We start from the raw sequence: 22,843 nt of genomic DNA, 5'->3' as shown, positions 1-22,843 counted from the left end.
CAAGCTTGTACATGGTAACGAACAGTGGAGGTCGAGAATCTAGAAATGAAACGCGCGGTAAAAAGAATGAATAGTTTAACTACTAACTTCTTTAAAACTAGTAATGATAATATACAGTCATTACTAGTCACGACGCAAGTTCAGTCAGTGACATATGAAGATGTTCAGGAAAAGTCCAATAAAAAACCTAAATGTGATGAAGCGTTACATAAGGTGGCGGAATGTCCTTTATACAGCGAGCACAATGTCGAACGATGCAATGAAGATTCAGGATCATCAATGCTGGTGGTAACCGAGAAGTTTTCAACGTCTTGGCAGAAAAATCGAGCCTGGTTGCTGTTTACTACCAATAAGAAAGACTGTCGAGTAATGATGTGTAGTGTGTATGTCAAACATTCGCAACACGTGTGTAAAATGGCAGGAACTCCATCTAATTATTTACCTTAGACAAAAGACGGTTTAATGAGGAAAAATAAAAGGAAGAATCTGGACGCCGTTTATGAACAAGAAAATAGCGCAGTTCATTCCCATTGTGTGCAACAGGATGAAATGTGTAAGAAACTGGTTCTAGGAGCGTGTGCAAAGAGTGCTCCTGGTTCATAGAATGGACCTTGTTTCAGAACAAGTTTTTAGTGTTGTGAATGCTGTTCATAATTTTGAATGCGTACTAAACGAACTTCACAAACTTTTCAGTAGACCTTCTGCAGCTGTTGAACTGAGACATATTCCGGCCGTTACAGGTGTTTCAGGGTTCTTGAAAGTTAAAAAACTCTTAGTTCGGTGGATTTCAAGTGAGAAGGACTGTTTATTGGCAGTTTTCAAAGACTTCACTTGTATTATATTGTACCTAGTACGTGAATATGACAACCATGAAGTGTTGAGTAAATATCGTTGTCAATTTGCAGGGCTGTACAGAAAGTTGACGCAGAAAAAAAAAATCTATTGTTGGGTTTTCTGTTAGATGTATCGTGTGTACTGTCCCTTCTAAGTACACCAGTGCAAAAGGAATCGGTTACTTATGGTGAAATCGAAAACAAGCTTAATTCTACAATGCAGACCCTTCAAGAAATGCGCGTGAAAGACGATGTTTATTTGAATCTTTCTAAGGAAAAGTATTTAACGTATTGCAAGTGCGATTCTGAGGAGGATGAAAAGAGAGAGTTTGACAGAGTAAGAAGACAAATAATTCAGGGTTTAGTAGATGAAGCAGAAAGATTTCCCTCAAATGAAGCACTAAAGTGCTTTACAGTCTTTGAAAAAGAAACAGGTAGTGATATGAGTTTGTATGGCAATTCTGATGTATATAAAGCAACTGAGGTGTTTGGTTTGGATGGTGATACTGTGGCAGCGCAATGGAGGGAGTATAAAATAGGCTCTAAAACACTGAATGATTTGGTTCCTTTGAAAAGATTAATACGAAAAATTCGTTACGTGTCTATGTCAACCGCCGCTTGTGAACGAGGTTTCATCGTTGCTCGAAGCATCAAAATAACCGAAAGAAATCGCTTGTTGGTAAACACTTCCCATTTTCTGATGACTATTAAACTCAATGGACCCCCTTTGAGATTGTGGGATGCAGTTACCGTCGCTGATAAATGGGTCACCTCTGGCCATCACTTGGCACATCACCGCTACTCATTGAAGAACAGCAGCGAGGAGAAATACAACCTCAGAATTTTTCTTTGAGGTAAGTTTCGTTTTATTATCTTTTTTATCCTGTAATAATCTACTTTCTTTAAAATGGATCAGCATTTTCATTTTAAAACTTTTAAATTACTTAAGATTTTTCAAGATACCTCCGTGAAGCAGTTGGTAGAACGGCAATGGTTCAAATACCGTTACAAGGTGATATCTATATTATTATTATTATTATTATTATTATTATTATTATTATTGTTACCGTGTTTTTGTGGTAGTTATGCGTGAAAGAAGGTGCGGGTGTGAACGGGTCTCAAGCTACGAAATTATAGTGCATGTAAAATTAACAAGGTTATATTTTCTTTTCCAAATAAAGAAATAACAATCATGGCAGGTACAGAGTAGCAAGGCAATAAAAATACAATTACAATATTTACAGGATTTGGGCTTCGAGCCCCAGCCTCACACTTCTTGAGCAATTAGCCCAGTTTTACCCCAAACACAAGTTTCAACAGAGGGGCAGAAAACCCCATTCATGCCTAGGAGCACTTGCTCCAAAATACACAGTAAGGCCTCCTAGAGGCACGCAGAAAACAAAATTTTCGGGAAAAGAGCAACTTGCTCTCAAAATTCAGGCCTGTCAAAGGCCACACCTAATTCCACCTTCAAGCTGTCCTCCAAGGACATATACACAGGGGTAAAATACCCAACCTACTGAGGTCTATTAAATGAGAAGAAGGTTAATTACATGACCTCTAAAATAACAATTAGAGAGGAGGCGATCTGCACTCCTAATGCATTTGTTTTTAAAACCTAATCTGGCTCTAGGCCACTAATGCAAGGGCTAATCCCATACTACAGAGGTGACTTTAGAAAAGAACAATTTGCTTTACGTTAACGAAGAATAGGTTGAGACAAATAAGTTCACCTCAAAACAATATGATTGGGAGCTCGAGAGGGTTAAGCACTCTCTATCCCGATATGCAGTTTAAAGATAGAATAGATACATTTTAAGGAAGGTTACATTATGGAAAAACTTCGGACCCGCCCCGAGAGTTAAACTGCTGAGCTAGCAAAGAAAGAAGTTATTAATCGGCCATTACCTTGTTGTTGACTGCTGCCGAAGAAAGAGGCGCTTCCCGCCCCCTGCTATGTACTTTACACACTGAAAGATGGAACAGAAGTGGCGCAGAGACCCTCAAATCAGCAATTTATATACTCTCGCGGAAAGTTCGAGGCGTTTCAGGAAGGAAAACACCCACCCACAATCTTTTTATTGGTGGATAACGAAAACCCCTACACAAGATGAAGAAGAAACACATTATTGGTGGAAAATTAATTTAAGAAATTCGGGATTGGCTAAATTCAAAACAAGGGGAAAGAAAGGGTTAATATTGCCAACTTAAACAATGACTGAAAGAAATTTAGCAAAGAACAAACTTTTGAAATTAAATTTTCTGCAAAAAAACAGTTCTTTCACTCCGCACTAGGGTGCACTATTGTTGATCTTCAGTAGTGTCCTCTAGAAGAGAAAGTTCACACTTCTTACTACAAGCAAAACAAAAATACGTCGAAAATGACACAGTTCAAAAACTCCAAAATTTCCAGGTAGTGACATCTTCTGAGAAAGTAGAAAATGAATACCGTAGATAAAGTTCAGACTTCCTCCAGCAGAGGAGTTTCAACTGGCGCACATTTTAAATTAGCGGCGTGGAGGTGTACCGCCCGGTACAGACCTTCCCCCCCCAAAAGTTCCTCCAGGGGTGACACATGCAATTTGTTTGGAAACAAGGTCTAAGTTTTGATGTTGATATGGAGATTAATTGCAGAAGTATTTATAGGATTTTCTTAATGGTTTGATTCAGTTTCAAAATTTTTGTTGTGACTGGCGAAGTAAAGTCTTTATGTTTGTAGAAGTTGAATTCAGAAGGAAAACTTTAGTTTTAAGGTTGAGGAAAAATTTTCTATGTCCACCAGACATTGTTGTTGAATTCTCAGGTATAGTAATTGCTGATAGTAACTGTCCGTGTAGTTGATGTTGATTAAGTTGGATGGCCAGACCGGCCGTTGCGGCTTGCGTCCAAAGGCGGCCGCTCGGACCCCACAAGTACCCTGAGATACCGCTCGCCCGCACTATGAGGGGAGCAGTGGTGTTGAAGCACGCCGCGCCCGCGGTGAACATATACAGGCTGCGGGCAAGTAGTAGGTCGTGCGCCGCACATCAGCCTTGGCCGGGAGGAGAGCTCCGGCTCGCCGTGCACATGTCGTCCTCGCTGGGGTCGAGGGGGCCCTTCCTCTATCCCAGACGCGGCACGGCGCCGCGCGGCTGCGGGGGCACTGAAACATTAAAACTAGGCGGCAGAATTTGTTGGACCATCATCTTTTTTGAGGGCACAGGCTTGTGGAGAGGTTGAGGGGCCAGCGGCGTGCAGATATCCATGGCATTAATTAAGCCACTGTGTAGAGTGGAGCAGGAGACGGGAGCGTGGTAATGGCCGTGGCAAGGACAGGATGGCAGTTTAACGGTTCGGGGCAGGTTTCACAAAAATGCTTACATATAAAATAAAATACTATAGAAGGGGCAGAAAGCCTTAAAAGTAAAACTCAAAAAAAAAAAAAAAAAAACCCTTCATATTCCTTTCAAGATAATATGAGGCAAGTTAGCACAGAAATTATACAGGTTTCACCTGCGACAAGTGAACCCTAAATATCCTCTCGGTGGCTGGATTGCTTAATAACAACGTAACCGGCGTAAGGAAATCGAGAATGACACACGGCCCATGGAATCTGGGGGCAAGCTTGCCCGCGGGAACAAAATTCTTGACCATTACTTGGTCACCTACCTTCAAAGGGGTGGGTCTCCGTCCACGATTATACCTTTCCCTAACCTTTTCATGAGACACTGTAAGATTGGCTTTAGCCTTCTTCCAAAGATCTTTAATGTTGTCCGGATCTATTGTCTCAGGTAGAATGTCACTCAGGGACCAGAGGTTAGAGAGCGGCGTGTTGGGAACAAACTTGAACATCAAAGAGGCTGGAGTAAATTTATGTGATTCATGAACCGCCGAATTCAAAGCAAAAGCTAACCAATGCAGGGACGTGTCCCACCTGGAATTATCTTCATGATGATAGGCAATAACCGCGGACCTGAGATTACGGTTAACCCGTTCAGCCAGAGATGGTTGAGGGTAATAAGTAGAAGTAGTTACATGAGAGATGGACAAGTCAAAACAGAATTTACGAAAAAGATTTGATGTGAACGCCTTAGCATTATCAGACACAATATATTGGCACGGACCAAAAGAGGCAAAAATAGAATTTAAGCAAGTAATGGTGGACTGAGCGGTAGCCAGCTTAGTCGGAAATAACCAGGAAAATCTTGTGAAACCATCTACGCATACAAATATGAAATTGTTGGAATTTCCCTTTGACTGGGGGAAGGGTCCTACATAATCAATATACAGGCGTTCCATGGGGCGCGACGCTTGATGCGAAGACAGAAGGCCTACCTTGGTGGACATGGTTGGTTTACTGAGCAAACAAGATTTACAAGCTTTTACTAGTTCACGGATTTCACCGTCCATACCCTTCCAGATGAACCTTTCACGAATCTTTTCACGAGTTTTAAAGATACCAAGATGCCCTCCTAATGGGGTCTCATGATAATACTTGAAGATCATAGGTACAAGAACAGCTGGAACGACAACTTTCATCATCTTATCATGCCTCGATGGGCAACATAAAACACCATTCCTCAGAACATAAGGGACAACATGTTCCCCAGAAGAAAGGGTTTCCATTATCGGAGCCAGCGTCGGATCTTCACGTTGGTATTTCTCGATATCCCTAAAGAGCATGGGAGCATCTGTTAAGATGGCATTAACATCAGATAGCATGGACTCGGGAGGAGATGAACTATCGACCGGTTCATGGTTCTCAACGTCGTTGGAAAACATACGGCTGAGTCCATCAGCAACAACATTTTCGGTACCTCTGATATGCCGGACATCGAATTGGAAGGCAGAAATACGGATGGCCCAACGGGCTATACGACCAGTACGACGCGGCCTACCTAAGACCCAGCTTAAAGCTTGATTATCTGTCTCCAGGTCGAATTTGACATGTTCCAGATAGAGACGGAACTTCTCTAAGGCAAATAAGACTGCCAACCCTTCGAGCTCATAGATAGAATACTTGGCTTCTTGAGCCGATAGAGTCCTAGATGCATAGGCGATGGGTCGCCTCCCTAGTTCAGTCTCTTGAAGAAGGACTGTAGCTACTGCTGACGACGACGCGTCGGTTTGGACGATGAATTTCTTCGAGAAATCAGGCATAGCAAGTACAGGGGCATTACAGAGAGCTAATTTAAGATCTTCAAAAGCGGCTTGTTGAGAAGGTCCCCACTAAAATTTGATGCCTTTCCTACGAAGAAGGTTTAAGGGCGCCGCTCTATTAGCGAAGTTGGGAATAAACTTCCTGAAGAAATTGACCATACCAATGAACCTGGCGATACCTTTAACGTCCTTGGGAGGTTTAAAATCACGGATGGCCTGTGTTCTGGAATGATCGACGGCAACACCATCAGGTGACACAATATGCCCTAGGAATGACATAGAGGGCTTAGCAAAGGCCACCTTGGACAACTTGACAGTTAACCCAGCCTTACGAAGGCGACTGAGAACTTCTCGCAGATGATCTAGATGTTCTTCAAAGGTCTCCGAAAATACGACGACATCATCCAAGTAGTGATACAAGTACTCAAATTTGATGTCGGAGAAGACCCTATCTAGCAGCCTAGTGAGTACAGCTGCTCCCGTGGGGAGCCCGAAAGGCACACGGTTGTATTCGTATAAGTTCCAGTCCGTGGCAAACGCTGTAAGATGTTTAGACTCTTCGGCAAGGGGAATTTGATTATAGGCCTGATTCAAGTCCAAGATAGTAAAGAACTTGGCCTTACGAAACCATGAAAAACAAGAATGAAGGTCAGGAAGGGGCACGGATTGCAACACCACCTTCGGATTGAGAGCCCTATAATCAATGACAGGCCTGAAGCCTCCTTGGGGTTTCGGGACTAGAAAAATAGGCGAAGAATACGCCGACTTAGAGGGCCTAATAATACCATCCTTCAACATTTGATCGATGATTTCTTTCAATGCCTTCATTTTAGGTGGAGATAGCCTATATGGTGGAAAACGGACAGGAATCGAATCCGTGACCTCAAATTTGTATTCAATAAGGTCAGTAACACCAAGAGTATCCGAGAACACCTCTGGAAATGACTGACATAATTTACGAATACTATCAGCCTGCTCCTCAGGTAGATGTCTAAGGTCTAACAACATCTCATCTTGGGTAGGCGAAATAGATGAATATGATACAGAATTACACTTTAACAAGGGAATTTTACAATTGGACGCAAATTTGAATGTGCACGACCTACTCTGGAGATCGAGCACAAGACCAGTGTAAGAAATGAAGTCAGCTCCCAATATAATGGGGCAAGACAAGTGCTTAGCCACAAACAATTTGATTTTCCATGTAAATTTAAAAATACGAATTTTGACATTTACAGAACCTAGGATTTCCAATGGAGATGAATTAGCCGAAACATATTGAACAGGAGATGAGACATAGTCAGGTAGTTTACAAACAGATTTCAATTTTGAATACCATTGGTCCGAAATAATTGAACAAACACTGCCTGAATCTAATAGAGCTGTTATAGGCTCGTTATTTAACTCAATCTTAAGAAAAGGAACAGGTGCGGGGGGATCCGCCGCAATCCTAAGACATTCTTTGGGGCATTCGAAAGATGAATTTGAAGATAGAACATTCCCTGAATTTTCGACCTGTTTACCAGGGGCTGAGCCTCGGGAAGAGGGATTAGTCGACTCAGCCGAAGCCACTAGTCATTTTTTATTATTGGCATTGGTGGAGTTTGCACCAGAAGTTGAGCAGGAGGGGGTGCTATTTGAATTTGGGCAATTTTTGGCGATATGTGAGAAAGCCCCACATTTAAAACAGCCTTGTGATGAACCGGCCCCATTCCTTGTCCCACTCGGCTTGATCAGTGGACACTTATTGCGCAGATGGTCGGGCGACCCGCAAGCATAACATTTACGGGGTGTGACTGGTCGGCGAGGTGGAGGCCGAAGATTACTAAAAGAGGGAGGGGGTTCTTTCGCGACACGCAAGGAGTCGGCGTATCTAACTCCTTCCGCTGAGACGGCCAATGCTTCAAGTTCAGAGAAGGTTTGCGGGCACGCCGCGAAACACAAATATGACCTATAGGATGGTGAAATTCCTTCCACAATAGCTTGTACAATCTGATCCTCAGGGAAGTGAAGAGCAAACACCCTAGTATAGAACTTAATATCTTGCATGAAATCTGCCAAGTTTTCACCCAAGCGCTGTACCCGATAATAGTACTTGTGAATAAGGGAGGACCTTGCCCTGGCCGGGATGAAGTTAGCTAGCATGTGGGCGTGGAAGTCTTCAATCGATGATTGCTCGGCAATGGCTCTAAATATTTTGTCTGAGAGAATACCTATTGCATAGGGATAGATAATTTGCAAAATTTGAAATGGAGAAAGAGAAAACCCAAGAGCATGATCCTGAAATTCAACTAAAAATCTTAAAAATGAAATTACGTCACTGGTGGTATTAACGGAAAACTTAGAGATACCTCTGAGCAACATTGCCAATGGATGAGGCAAGCTGCTAAACCCGGGTGACATAGTAGGTAAAGGTTTCAATGGCAAGGAAGTTAATTCAGAACGTATATTATTCAACGATGCACGGCGTTCAGACTCGTTGTCCAATGGGGCAGAGATAGTTTGAGCGGCAACGGTTATCCTATTGGCTTCTCCCTTAGGAGGCTCTTCCTCGCTACCTACATTCATCGTGGTGGGTTGATCAATTTTGGGAGGAACTTCCCCAGTTAACAATTGAGTGACCTTGCTAGATAATTCAGAAATATTTTCAAGCAACGTACTAGCTTCCTTCCTCTGAACGTCATTCAACTTCAGAGACAACAGATCGTTAACTCGATTTGAAAAATGATATAGCCTGGCTTGCACACGCTTAATTTGATTAGGAGAAGGATCATTTTCGTCAAAAAAACTAACTACCGATGCTAGCCCAGTAGTATTCTCGGTGATCGTGGAAAGAGAGTCGTCAATTTCTTTCTCTCCCAAATTGGGGATGGAAATGGGCAAATCAAGGGACTCTCTAAGCTTGTTGGTGTCTATCGCAACCGTGCCTCGAGATTGCACATTTCTGATAGTTAACTCATAGATCAACTCCTCCTTGCGCAAATAGTTAAGATGGAGAACATCGCGAGGGCCGGGCATGATGACAGAACAATTTTTTAAAAAAATCAGAAAATTCCAGCAACTGACAAAATTGTTAGAGTATGAATCAAAGCAATGTTTAGCCGTCAAAAGGGGCTAAATTGAGACCCATTCAACCACGCTCTGCTACCACTTGTTACCGTGTTTTTGTGGTAGTTATGCGTGGAAGAAGGTGCGGGTGTGAACGGGTCTCAAGCTACGAAATTATAGTGCATGTAAAATTAACAAGGTTATATTTTCTTTTCCAAATAAAGAAATAACAATCATGGCAGGTACAGAGTAGCAAGGCAATAAAAATACAATTACAATATTTACAGGATTTGGGCTTCGAGCCCCAGCCTCACACTTATTGAGCAATTAGCCCAGTTTTACCCCAAACACAAGTTTCAACAGAGGGGCAGAAAACCCCATTCATGCCTAGGAGCACTTGCTCCAAAATACACAGTAAGGCCTCCTAGAGGCACGCAGAAAACAAAATTTTCGGGAAAAGAGCAACTTGCTCTCAAAATTCAGGCCTGTCAAAGGCCACACCTAATTCCACCTTCAAGCTGTCCTCCAAGGACATATACACAGGGGTAAAATACCCAACCTACTGAGGTCTATTAAATGAGAAGAAGGTTAATTACATGACCTCTAAAATAACAATTAGAGAGGAGGCGATCTGCACTCCTAATGCATTTGTTTTTAAAACCTAATCTGGCTCTAGGCCACTAATGCAAGGGCTAATCCCATACTACAGAGGTGACTTTAGAAAAGAACAATTTGCTTTACGTTAACGAAGAATAGGTTGAGACAAATAAGTTCACCTCAAAACAATATGATTGGGAGCTCGAGAGGGTTAAGCACTCTCTATCCCGATATGCAGTTTAAAGATAGAATAGATACATTTTAAGGAAGGTTACATTATGGAAAAACTTCGGACCCGCCCCGAGAGTTAAACTGCTGAGCTAGCAAAGAAAGAAGTTATTAATCGGCCATTACCTTGTTGTTGACCGCTGCCGAAGAAAGAGGCGCTTCCCGCCCCCTGCTATGTACTTTACACACTGAAAGATGGAACAGAAGTGGCGCAGAGACCCTCAAATCAGCAATTTATATACTCTCGCGGAAAGTTCGAGGCGTTTCAGGAAGGAAAACACCCGCCCACAATCTTTTTATTGGTGGATAACGAAAACCCCTACACAAGATGAAGAAGAAACACATTATTGGTGGAAAATTAATTTAAGAAATTCGGGATTGGCTAAATTCAAAACAAGGGGAAAGAAAGGGTTAATATTGCCAACTTAAACAATGACTGAAAGAAATTTAGCAAAGAACAAACTTTTGAAATTAAATTTTCTGCAAGAAAACAGTTCTTTCACTCCGCACTAGGGTGCACTATTGTTGATCTTCAGTAGTGTCCTCTAGAAGAGAAAGTTCACACTTCTTACTACAAGCAAAACAAAAATACGTCGAAAATGACACAGTTCAAAAACTCCAAAATTTCCAGGTAGTGACATCTTCTGAGAAAGTAGAAAATTAATACCGTAGATAAAGTTCAGACTTCCTCCAGCAGAGGAGTTTCAACTGGCGCACATTTTAAATTAGCGGCGTGGAGGTGTACCGCCCGGTACAATTATTATTATTATTATTATTATTATTATTATTATTATTATGATTATTATTATATCTTTGATATTATTAATATTATGTCCGTACTATTATTATTTTATCTGTGAGATTACTATTATTGTATTGTAATCATTATTCAATTCAATTCTGCAATGCTTATCGCTTGCGTGATTGTAGTTAAATGTATGCATATATACGTGTGTGTAGATTAACACTAAAAACATGTACAGTAAGAGTTGCTGTATACACTAGCCTGCAAAAGAAACCTTTTTTGTGCGGTAAAAACGAAAATAGGTGGTTTTAATGAATTTATTAACGCAGAATTCGAGAAAAAAATTAGTTTTGGCGTATCACGTCTGGTTTAGAGGCAATTTTACAAAGTGTTATTTTTATTACGTAAAATTGTTGATACTTAGTATTGATTAAATTTGGTATATTAATGTAAATTTCAGCTTGCAAAACGTAATCATATTTTTAATGCATTAAATACACATAAATGCTGCTTTGTAAGCAAGTATATGGTTTGTATTATATTTTTAATGTAAAATGAAATTCATGAAACTGAAGCATAAAGCGCCTATTTAGTTTCGGCTGTACAGTTGCTTTAAAATTAATATAACCGTACCTTGAATAAAAATTACATGGTTAAAATACATAGTTTTGTTACTTACATTATGTGCAGGTTAGATTCACACCTCCGACTTTTTCAGCTTTCCGAGGAATTTCCCGGTTTTTGAAGTTCTTAAATGATCTCTAGAAGGGTCGTCCCGTGCAATCGACCAACAGTAATCGGTCATCATATTCACATCCCAGCGTCCCTGATAGCGTCGTTCTGCATCTTTGAGATCCTGGTGAAACCTTTCACCTTGTTCTTCACTGACAGCTCTATATTTGGAGGGAAATATTCCAGATGCGAAGCTAAGAAATGAAGCTTAAAACTCATATTACAACCGAGTTCCTTGAACGTTACCAACATTTTCCTTACAATTTCTTTGTATTGAGGTTCCTTAATGTTGCCAAGGAATTTAGTCACTACATCTTTGAATGCGTTCCATGCTTCCTTCTCAATTTTGGTCATCGTGTCGGTGAAATTGTTATCCTTCATCAGTTTACGAATCTGTGGTCCATCAAATACGTCTTTTTTGATTTTTGCATCTGATAATGAGGAAAATTTAGTGGATAAATATTCGAAGCATAGGCTACTTTTATCTAATGCCTTGACATACTGTTTCATCAATCCTAATTTGATTTGCAAGGGTGGAAGTAGAATTTTTTCACGGCCAGTAAGACTTACATTCAAGACATTTTTGGATCCTGGTTGTAGTTGTTTCCTTTCTGGCCAATTCACTGCATCCCAATGTTCATCCCGTGCCCTGCTATTCCATTCGCATAGTAAACAGGGAAATTTTGTGTAGCCTTTTTGTTGTCCCAGCAACAATCCAATCACCTTCAAATCACCGCAAATTAGCCACCCATGCTCGTGATATTTAATGTTTTCAAGCACCTACTTTAAGGTCCCGTATGTTTCAGACATTTTTGTGGAGTGTGCAAGTGGTATGAATGCCATAACATTTGTATTATGAAGCAAAACAGCCTTTAAACTTCTTTTGGAAGAGTAAAAACAAACGCCAGTTACTAGGATCATACTCTTTCTCTCCCAATTGACGTAGATGATTTGAAATATCCGTACAAAGTACAAGTTCATCTTCTTGAGTATAATACTTTCGGAATTCTTTGTCACGATGTCGGTACCAGGAAAATGTAACACCGTGTGCCGACATATTCTTTTCGCGCAATCTTGAATCAAGTAATTCACTTTTTTCTTTGGGTAGCTCTAAGTCCCTTACTAGATCATCCTACATACCTCGCGGTCTATTGCGTATCTGGGGGAGTTTGTTATGAATTTACCAGGAATCCCCCAACTACAAAATGAAAATTTAGACAGCAATAAATTTATAACAAAATGCAAACAATAACAAATCAAATCACATAGTTGTATTCTAAAAAAAGTTGCCCCAGAACATCTGTCAACATTACATCTTACGAATTCATGCAGATACTGAAATACCGAATTGCGTCAAAACTAGGCGTGATACGAAAAAATAGCATTATTTTCGGAATCGGGGCAGCGGTTTCCATAAGAATTACACATTTTCTATTTTACCGCAAAATCATGTTGGCTAGTGATATCAGATGTTGATATGACATTGTTACATTGTGCAATACTGCTGGCGTTACTGCCAAGTCATCGCTACGTCATCATGCGTATTTAGCGGTGAGCTCACGTTCTTGGAGTTACCTACTGGGTGCCGCGGGCGATTTCGCCATAGTGTGAAACATTTGTCGCGAGGTGGGAGTAGATCATAATTATTTCTGGAGATTGCGTAGGTGTGTCAACCAATGTCTATAAAAGGTGGCTGCATATTGTAGCGTCAGTCATTATTCAATTGGAAGCAGAGGCCACAGTTTGTCGCAGAGTGAACGAGATGGAGAGGCCTCAGTCGGTCATTAAATCAACGGGAGTCTACGGGAAGGAGAGGACTCAGTGTGTCATTAGTCATTGGTCATTGAGAGAGTGAGGCCACAGTTGGTCGGTCACTTAGTTGAAGATACGGACGGGAAGGCTTACCACGAAGTCATAGAAGGATAGTCTTTCCAAGAAGTCATCACATGGAAACTTAGTCGTCAGTGAAACAAAAAGGATACATCACCAAATTAGGCTTGATACATCTACAGCAAATACCAATTCAAAGGAATACGTCGTAATTACACTCAAAGTGTTGAAGGTACAGTCAAGTGAACCAGTGAGGGATAAATTTCATGTATAATTGTTTAAATGTCCTGTCAAGAATTCAAACTCATGCCTAGTTTCTTTCAGTTGCAATGTCATAATTTTATATTCTCATCTGTTTTATCGCAGCGAGATTACTAATTTTCTATACAATTTAAAGAATATATTTTGTTCTATCAAATGAATTTATCGCTTTATTTTTAGAGTAAAATATCTTAACCTCAAATTTAATGGGGAAACCGAACGCCAATCTCCTTTTCCCAGAAGTTGTATGGTATGTTGTCACAAGTAAGCTTATTACCCCACACCCTAGAGATACTCAAGAATCTCGTTCTTTTATTGCTGCACTGAGTTGTAGCTGGTGCCCTTCAAATAACGTATGTGTAAGTAAGCAGGTAAGAACTAAGTATGAGTACAAGGTCCGACGATTGTGTATTTTATTTAATGAATATTAATTTTCATAATTTTCAATTAATTCAGATTAGTATGTTTGTAAAGCTACTAAAGGAGTAAGGAACTTCTACAGAACGTCGGCCTTCCACCATTGCTCCGGTGGTTTAAACACTGATCACTCCATGCGAGATTAGTGCTGGACAAAGCGGAGCTGGAACAACTTTATTCAGGTTTCGCCTGTCATCTCTCATCCCTGCAACACTTTCCACAATCTCTTCATTTTTCATCCATTAATCATTGTCCAGAGGAGTGCAATAGGCCTCACCAGTTGGCACATTTTATTTCCTCAGCGTCAGTTTCGCGCTTCATTCATTAACTTTTTTATTTTTCACTTATGATTTTCCAAATTAGTGCACTGGTAGTTAGCAGGATTACTTTCGGAAAAAAATCTTCTGGGGACATATTTCGTACGTTGGGGATGGGGTACAATTATAGGACAAAAATGAGGGATTATACAATATTTAGTACACTCTGTGTTTATAAATTGTGTCTTGTATTTAGTTTATTAATTTAAATTTTGTTCACAGTTCTACTCCCTTTCTCGCTATAGGATTCCATGGTCACAATGTGTGCAACGATCCAGTATTTGTTACAGATAAATTATTGCTCAACATTGCAACTCGTAATGTCTGCCACCAGTCGTGCTCAAGGGGAGAGAAAGAGAGACTTCTGAAATTCGCATGACTTTTTCCATCGAATACGCGTAGGTATTCAGTGAAATTGCACCTAGTTCGAAGTGCCTACTTGTTACTAGTATTTTTATTGAACTGTGTAAGGACTAACGGAAAAAATGTAATTGCTGACAAGGAAAAACTTTCCAATAATTATCATTCTTGTTATAACGACAGAATTCAAGTAAAAATATTTCCAAAACCAACAAACCAAATCCCATGGCACTACAGCCCTTGAAGAGTCTTGGCCTACCAAGCGACCGCTGCTCAGGCTGAAGGCCTGCAGATTACGAGGTGTCGTGTGGTCAGCATGACGAATCCTCTCGGCCGTTATTCTTGGCTTTCTAGACCGGGGCCGCTATCTCACCGTCAGATAGCTCCTCAACTCTAATCACGTGGGCTGAGTGGACCTCGAACCAGCCCTCAGGTCCAGATAAAAATCCCTGTCCTAGCCGGGAATCGAACCCGGGGCCTCCGTGTAAGAGGCAGGCATGCTACCTCTTCACCACCGGGCCGGCAAAAAATATTTCAAATGTACATTCTCCTGGGAGAGGGGGTAATTTACTTGCAGGGAATCAAATCCCCCCTCCCCCATCGGGCACTGCCTGAAATAATCACTAGTAGTGAAGCCTTATGATGCTTCCCCCGCCCCACCGTTTTCATTTTTGATGTCGCACCCTGAAGAAAAGAATTTAGTGATAAAACAACGGGTTTCGTATACTGCACATTATTTTTTATAATTCCTAGTTTTAGGTGACCAAAATGAAGTTAAAATTTACTTTATTCTCCACAAAATGGTGATGGGGGACTACCCCTCCCCCCCTATAATCAACATAACTGCCTCTCGCAGCTTGCAGTCCCCCACTTTAAGCCCGTCATTGCAAGGAGGCTGGCCACAATGAGATGGTTGATCAAGCATGGCAGTGACGGCAAACGGCCACTGTTGACGTTCTTATCACTGATCAGTGATCAGTACACTGCACGCAAAGACATCAGTAAAGCATAAAGAGAACACCGTAATCTTGCAAGGAAAGTTCTTACATTCATTTCACATTGTATGTAAAATTAAAAAAGTAAATGAACAGGAAGTTCCTTCACATTTAAATAGATGGGATGAAATGGGATTACGAGTAAACTTTGATAATAAACCTTTATTGCATAATTTATCCCCCCTCAAATAATCAGGCGTGAGTCTAAATAACAGATAATCTACATATTACCGTGGAAAGAGAGATGGAGATGGGATAACTTGTGTAGAAACATATATGTTTATTAACTGAAATTACAAGGACTTTTTTTTTACGTCTGTTCGCAATATTTCTCTAAATAAGAAATTAATAATAAATAACTGTCCTTCAGCAATCACTATCAAACACGTTTTACTTGTATTTAGAATCATGTAATACAAAACGTGGGTAAATATAGATTAATAAATAGATCTTATGTCTGGCACTTTCCCAACTACTCAGGGTTGGCAATTACGTGGATTAAGTTCAGTTTTATTTTCGAATGCCTTTGTTGACGCCAATCCTATGTGGAGGGATGCTTTCACTGTGTTTTGTATGTAAATGAGTATTAAGACAAACACGAATACCGAGCCCCCGAGCTGGAGGAATCAACCAAACGCGGTTAAAATACATGCCGGCCCCGCGGTATAGGGGTAGCGTGCCTGCTCGGAGGCCCCGGGTTCGATTCCCGGCCAGATCGGGGATTTTTACCTGGATCTAAGGGGTGGTTCGAGGTTCACGCAGCGTACGTGATGGCAGTTGAGGAGCTAGCTATCTGACGGTGAGATGGCGGCCCCGATCTAGGGAACCAAGAATAACGGCCGTGAGGATTCGTCGTGCTGACCACACGACACCTCGTAATCTCCAGGCCTTCGGGTTTAGCAGCGGTCGCTTGATAGGCCAAAGTTCTTTGGGGCTGTTGCTCCAGGGTGGTGGGTTGGGATGGAGTGTTGTGTTAAAATAAATGGGTCGGCCGGGAATCAAACCCGTGGCCTTCTGAACCGAAGGTCAATATGCTGACCATTCAATCAAGGAGCCGGATTCCGCTGCGGGTGGAGGCCAGTAGAATACATCCACGGTATCCCATACCTGTCATAAGAGGTGAATAAGAGGGTTCTCAACTTGGGAGTGGGATTGGCGACCAGGGTTCCCATAGCCGAGTCTGGCATTTTTTCCACTTACTTGAGGCAATCTCCTCGCTTTCATCTTTTCTGTTTGACCTCTCTTGGTTAACTCTTGTTCTTTTCCGAGCCCGAAGGTGTTAGGTTTGCGAGGCTTAGGTAGTCTTTCATTTTCATGCCCCTCGTCGCCCTTCCATTTCTCTTGCCGGTACCTTCATTTTTGGAAAAATCAGACGTCTTCCTTTTCACCTCTAATTGGTGTGAGAGGATGGTTGCTCACTTGTACTTCCTTTTAAAATAATAATAAATCACCATCACTGCCACCACCACCACCCAGGAGCAGGACAGATACTGAATAAAAAAAAAAAATTGTCCTGTATTGTGATTTTACTAATTTTTTGTTTCGACTGTTTTGACCCGAAAATTCTTTGAACATTTGGTCTTATATTAATTTAAAAGCAGCCATATTTACAAGCTATCTTCTTCTCCCACCTTTCACTTTGTTGCGTGGGTTACAGAAGAGTGGTGCTCATTATTGTTTTAAGAATAAGTACAATTCGGCAACCATCCTCTATTAACACTAAGCAGAGGGCAAAAACGGAATAGGTCCGGTACTTCGAAAAATGAAGTTACTGACCAAGGAAAATGAAATGGCGCATGGCTTTTAGTGCCGAGAGTGTCCGAGGACATGTTCGGCTCGCCAGGTGCAAGTCTTTCGATTTGAATTCCGTAGACGACCTGCGCGTCGCGATGAGGATGAAATGATGACGAAGACGACACATACACCCTGCCTCCGTGCCAGCGAAATTAACCAATGATGGTTAAAATTCCTGAGCCTGCCTGGAATCGAACCCGGGACCCTTGTGACCAAAGGTCAGCATGCTAACCAATTAGCCTTGGAGCCGGACAACCGGCCGAAGAAAGGAAAGGGCCACGAAGGGCGTGAAATTGAAAGTCTCCCTAGGCCTCGAATGCTCTAATACGGTCGGGATCGGAAAAGAACAAGAGTTGACCAAGCGAGGTCGAATAGGTGCAGGTCTTCCGAGTTGACATCGTATAAGCGACTTGCGCCCTACTTACGATGAATTCTAATGCTGAAGACGACACACACACACACACACACACACACACACACACACACAGAGCCCCCAACTAAAGTGAGGAGCCTGGCTCAAGTAAGTTGGAGCAATGCCAGGACTCAACTAAGGACCCCGTTGTCGCCAACTCAAGTTCTTAAGTTAAGAGCCCTCGGAGCCCCTCTTAGACGCCTCTTAGGTTACGGAAGAGCAACCTATCAAATCGGCCACGGTAGAACGTCTGGCCACGCCTATATTTAGGGATAAATACGAGCAGATTTTTATTTATTTATTTATTTATTTATTTATTTATTTATTTATTTATTTATTTATTTATTTATTTATTTATTTATTTATTTATTTATTACAATTTGCTTTACGTCTCGCCGACAAAGATAGGTCTTATGGCGACGATGGGATTAGAAAGTGCTAGGAGTGGGAAGGTAGCGGCCATGGCCTTAATTAAGGAGCATGCCTGGTGTGAAAATGAGAAACCACGGAAAACCATCTTCAGGGCTGCCGACAGAGGGGTTCGAACCCACTATCTCCCGAATTCAAGCTCACAGCTGCGCGCTCCGAACTGCACGGCCAACCCGCTCTGTCGAGCAGATTATTCCTTCTGAATGCTGACTTCACCGATCAAGGGCCGTTTTATAAAATTAATAGCCTTGAAGCCATATTCCCTGCAAAAGAGACAAAAACGTTTGATCATTTCAGTGTCATCGTAAGAGTTTCCAGCAGGAAGGGAATGCGTGTGTGTGTTTGTGGTGGTGGTGGTGGTGGTGGGGCTTGAAGTCAGTTCTATTGGTTAATGCCATAGTGACTTTTTTTACAAGTTGCTTTACGTCGCACCGACACAGGCCTTATGGCGACGATGGAATAGGAAAGTACTAGGAGTGGGGAAAAAGCGGTGGTAGCCTTAATTTTTGTCTGGTGTGAAAATGGGAAACCACGGAAAACCATCTTCAGGGCTGCCGACGGTGAAACTCGAACCCACTATCTTCCGAATACTGGATACTGGTCGCACTTAAGCGACTGCAACTATCGAGCTCGGTTCTGTAGTGTTTGTAAGTGCGTGAAATTTTAATTTTCGAGAGACAATATTCTTAATGCCTGCCTTTATAGAATCAGCCGAGCGCGTTGAGACGACTTTTTATCACAAAAAGAGCACTCTTTGCTGAAGAGACAGTAATAATTAATGAACGACGAAAAGGAAGAATGGACAAGTTTGGATAATCTGTGGCGTTTCGTGTTTTCTAATGCTCCTACCAGATGACAGAAGCGTCAAGTTGGAAAGAGATTCCGCAGACGCATGCGCAATTGTTCGCGAAGAGAGGGGTAAGCTCGGCACTAGATGGCTAGACGGAACGTATTCAGTCGCTGGCGAGGTTCGTTGCATTGAACATTCGATCTTCGACAAAGGCACGCGTCCCCCATTATGGTTCGTGGTGCGCCTGAAACCGCGGGAGATCGTGGCTGATTTGAAAACATTTCCAGATGTAGTAGATGAATGGAGAAACGAGTCGCTCAAAGACTTAGTACATCTGCATTTTGAGTACCTTAGGTGAAAAAGCTTTTATATATTTAACCTTTGTAGGTTTTAAGAGTACCACTTATAAAGGCTGAACCGAACATTGCTTATAGACATATCTTAAAAACTCCCAGTTTTTACGTATATTTATAAATTACCAAGAAGGAGGGCTATAGAAATTGAAACAGATAGTGTATGGTTCAGGAAAGCAACTAAACAGTATGATTCATGTTTTGGAACTTAACAGAAATAAATATTTTCCGACTGCAGATATGGCTGGCACATATTCGTCACGGGGAATGATTTATGACCAAACACAATACTCCCCAGTGTCTTGCTAAAACATCATGCTCTTGTAGAAACTTGGTTACTACCTACCTTATTATTTCCCACTGCGCTTTGATCCTCTCTATGACTTTCTATCTCCGCTGTGTCTGTTTCATTTCCATGTGTGATCTGGAATATTTCAAATATCTTTCGAATCGTCAATGTTTGTTATAATCTAGAAATTGAAGACAAAATATTGGATTACCAGTGAATTTTATCTGGCATGAAAATGATTGTCACTTGGTGAGAGTGAAACGTGATTTACCACTTTGTACTTCTTCAACTTTACAGTGACATATTGGCAGTGTTCTGTCGTGTCGTTTTCATAAACATTACTGAATCACACTGTCCTATAGCATTCTGTACTATACTTTCGGTCTTTGATGGTGTTATAACAGTTCTAGTATGTTTTAAAGCATAACTTTCGGTTTGAGAGAGCACAAGGCAACATTTCTACCAAAATGAAGGGCAAAATATTTATTGTGTGTTAACGCGATAAATGATTAAAATTTTATATTATTAATGTTGAATGGGTCATTTTTGAATGTGTTTCGAAGCCGAAGTATGAATTTTAGGGCAACATTAAGATGTATTCTGTCTATGAGTGGTTGAACTTAAGGGAAAGTAGTTGGAAATTGTGTTGGATGTGGCTTTATTTCTTCTAGTTCTGAGGAAACTCAATCATCTCCTAAACAGTTAACAGCTTCGATCGTTCATTTTTTTCCTAAAGCAATAATAACAATTTTGCTGAACGCATTTTCGTGGAAATTGTTCGATACTTTTGCATAGTGGTTGTTCAGAGATGTCTGCTTAAGGTGGGTGCAAATACTGGTAAAACAAAAAATCACAGAATGCTCATGCGAATGTGTACATACTCGTGTGTTATCCGTTAAGCTAGAACTGCATTAGTTGTGCTGTTATTGAACGCAAGTGTCGAGCTATTGATGTAAAGAAGTGAATTAAAGGCGATCAACTACAGCATTGTGCGGCCCATTCGGAATATGACGTCATGAGACCAAGATCTTGGCCATGGATATACCTACCACCACAGCTGTTCCTACTGATTCTACTCAGTTCAACAGGTAAGTGGCATTTGACGTTATTTCTGCGTATTTGTGCTTCTCTTTATCAATTTATATTATGACTGTTAGCCAATGACAGTAGATTGACATTCAATTTCTATGTGTGCTAGACGTGTGTACTATCTCAGTAGGGTATGCAAATATCTGAGGTTTGAAGCGTAAATGTCTGTTAATTACATTCAATTTCCTGTTTATAATTTTTATAAACTTCTCTTAATTTCTGTTATCGGACCGTCAGGGTAACGAACTTTGATTTTTAACAATTTGGTTTACGTCACACCGACACATATAGGTCTTACGGCGACGATGGGGCAAGAAAGGGCTAGGAGTGGGAAGGAAGCGACCGTGGCCTTAAAGCCTGATGTGAAAATGGGAAACCACGGAAAACCATCTTCAGGGCTGCCGACAGTGGGATTCGAACCCACTATCTCCCGAATACTGGATACTGGCCGCATTTAAGCGACTGCAGCTATCGAGCTCGGTGAACTTTGATTAGGCGCCCACGTTGTGCGTTCAAGGCTTTAGAATCAAATTCCGGAGAAATCGGTTGGCATTTCAGGGTGTAGAAGTACGAGAAGTCCTTGTCAGCAGATTAGTGGCATGTTACAAAACTATATTTTCACGCCAAAATTACAAGACAGATAAACAAGATACAATTATTATAATTTCAGTTATTCCAGTTTAGGGCCTTGGCTATTGTAGTAATCAGCTACTTGTACTTAATGCCTTTTGTCTGATGACCTATTTGTCTGTCGTGTTTATTCGCCTGTGAATCCTGACGTTCTCTGAGAAAAGTAATCACCGAGCAAGTTGTCCACGCGGTTTGAGTCACGTAGTTAGGAACTCGCATACTGGAGATGTCTATTAGCAGTCCTGAAGATTTCTGTGGTTTCACTATTTTACACCAGGTTGTACCTTAATTAAGTAATTCTCGGTCGCTCTTCCTTACCACTTTTAGCTCTTTCGTATCCCATCGTCGCCATAAGACCTGTCTGTTTGTGCGACGTAAAACAAACAGGAAAAGAAGGTGGCGGTGATTATTGTTTCAAGGCGAAGGAAGGGCTCCGACACTTTGAAAAGTGAAGGTATTGGCGAAAGAAAGACAAGGGCCACGAAGGGTGTGAAAATGAAAGACTTCCTGGGCCTCGGAAACCTAATACCGTCGGGGTCGGAAAAGAACAAGCGTTGACCAAGAGAGGTCAGATAGGATAGATGAAAGTGAGGAGCTTTGCACAAGTAAGTGGAAGCAATGACAGGACTCAGCTAAGGGCCCCGTGGTTGCCAACCCACGCTCCCAAGTTGAGAGTCCTTGGGGTCCCTTTTAGTCGCCTCTTACGACAGGCAGCGGATACTGTGGGTGCTATTTTACCGCCCCCACCCACAGGGGGACAGAAAAAGAAAAGTATTATCCAGCACTTATTGGAAGCTGAAGGGGGTAATGAATTTTAAGGATGAGCAGTGGGGTCTCTACATAGCTATTTGAAGAGTCCGGGAGTATTTGTCTTAACTCTCGTAACATGTTCATTTCAAATTATAAAACGTGTCAGGTGCAGTTAGCTTTCTGTTGTCATCCTGATTTCAAATACTGTGGGTGCGAGCATAAAATTTTAAATTTATTCCCTCTTACCAACTGTTTCCACGACTAGCGTAATGCCGATCGAGAACAGATCGATGAAAAATTGAATGCCAAAGAGTATTTCTTCAAGTACTGACAAAGGTTGCGTCTTCCAAGATGGAAGTCTAGTGAAAGAAATGCAGCCACATTGGAAGAATAAATTAAAAAGTTAATAAGGTAAGTTACAAAGTGCAATGTTCAAAGTACTTTATTTTGGAAATAATAATAATAATAATAATAATAATAATAATAATAATAATAATAATAGCAGCTTCCTTGGCTCAGATGGCAGTACGCCGATCTCTCACCGCTGGATTCAGTGGTTCAAATCCCGGTCAGTCCAAGTGAGATTTGTGGTGGACAAAGCGGAGGCGGGACAGGTTTTTCTCCAGATACTCCATTCTCTGTCATCTTTAATCCCAGCAACACTCATCAATATCATTTCATTTCATCTGACAGTCGCTAATCATTGTCCCAGAGGAGTGCGACAGGCTTTGACACAATTCCTGTCTTCGCCGCTAGATGGGGGCTTCATTCATTCCATTCCTGACCCGGTCATATGACTGGAAAC

General features: G+C 41.4%; 1 protein-coding gene across 1 annotated transcript in view; it reads left to right on the top strand.

Moving 5' to 3' along the window:
* The first annotated feature begins 20,447 nt into the window (after nucleotides 1–20,447).
* The window catches only part of LOC136874333 (CD166 antigen homolog), a 365,395-nt gene continuing 362,999 nt past the window's right edge, over nucleotides 20,448–22,843 (top strand). The window contains exon 1 of the mRNA XM_068227726.1: nucleotides 20,448–20,657. Within this exon, the coding sequence (XP_068083827.1) occupies nucleotides 20,585–20,657 (73 nt within the window). The 5' untranslated portion in view covers nucleotides 20,448–20,584. The remainder of the gene's footprint in view (nucleotides 20,658–22,843) is intronic.

This window comes from Anabrus simplex, chromosome 5 (assembly GCF_040414725.1).
Source record: "Anabrus simplex isolate iqAnaSimp1 chromosome 5, ASM4041472v1, whole genome shotgun sequence".
Lineage (NCBI taxonomy): Eukaryota > Metazoa > Arthropoda > Insecta > Orthoptera > Tettigoniidae > Anabrus > Anabrus simplex.
The sequence above is the reverse complement of the archived record's forward strand: the minus strand, read 5'-3'. Positions and strand labels throughout refer to the sequence as shown.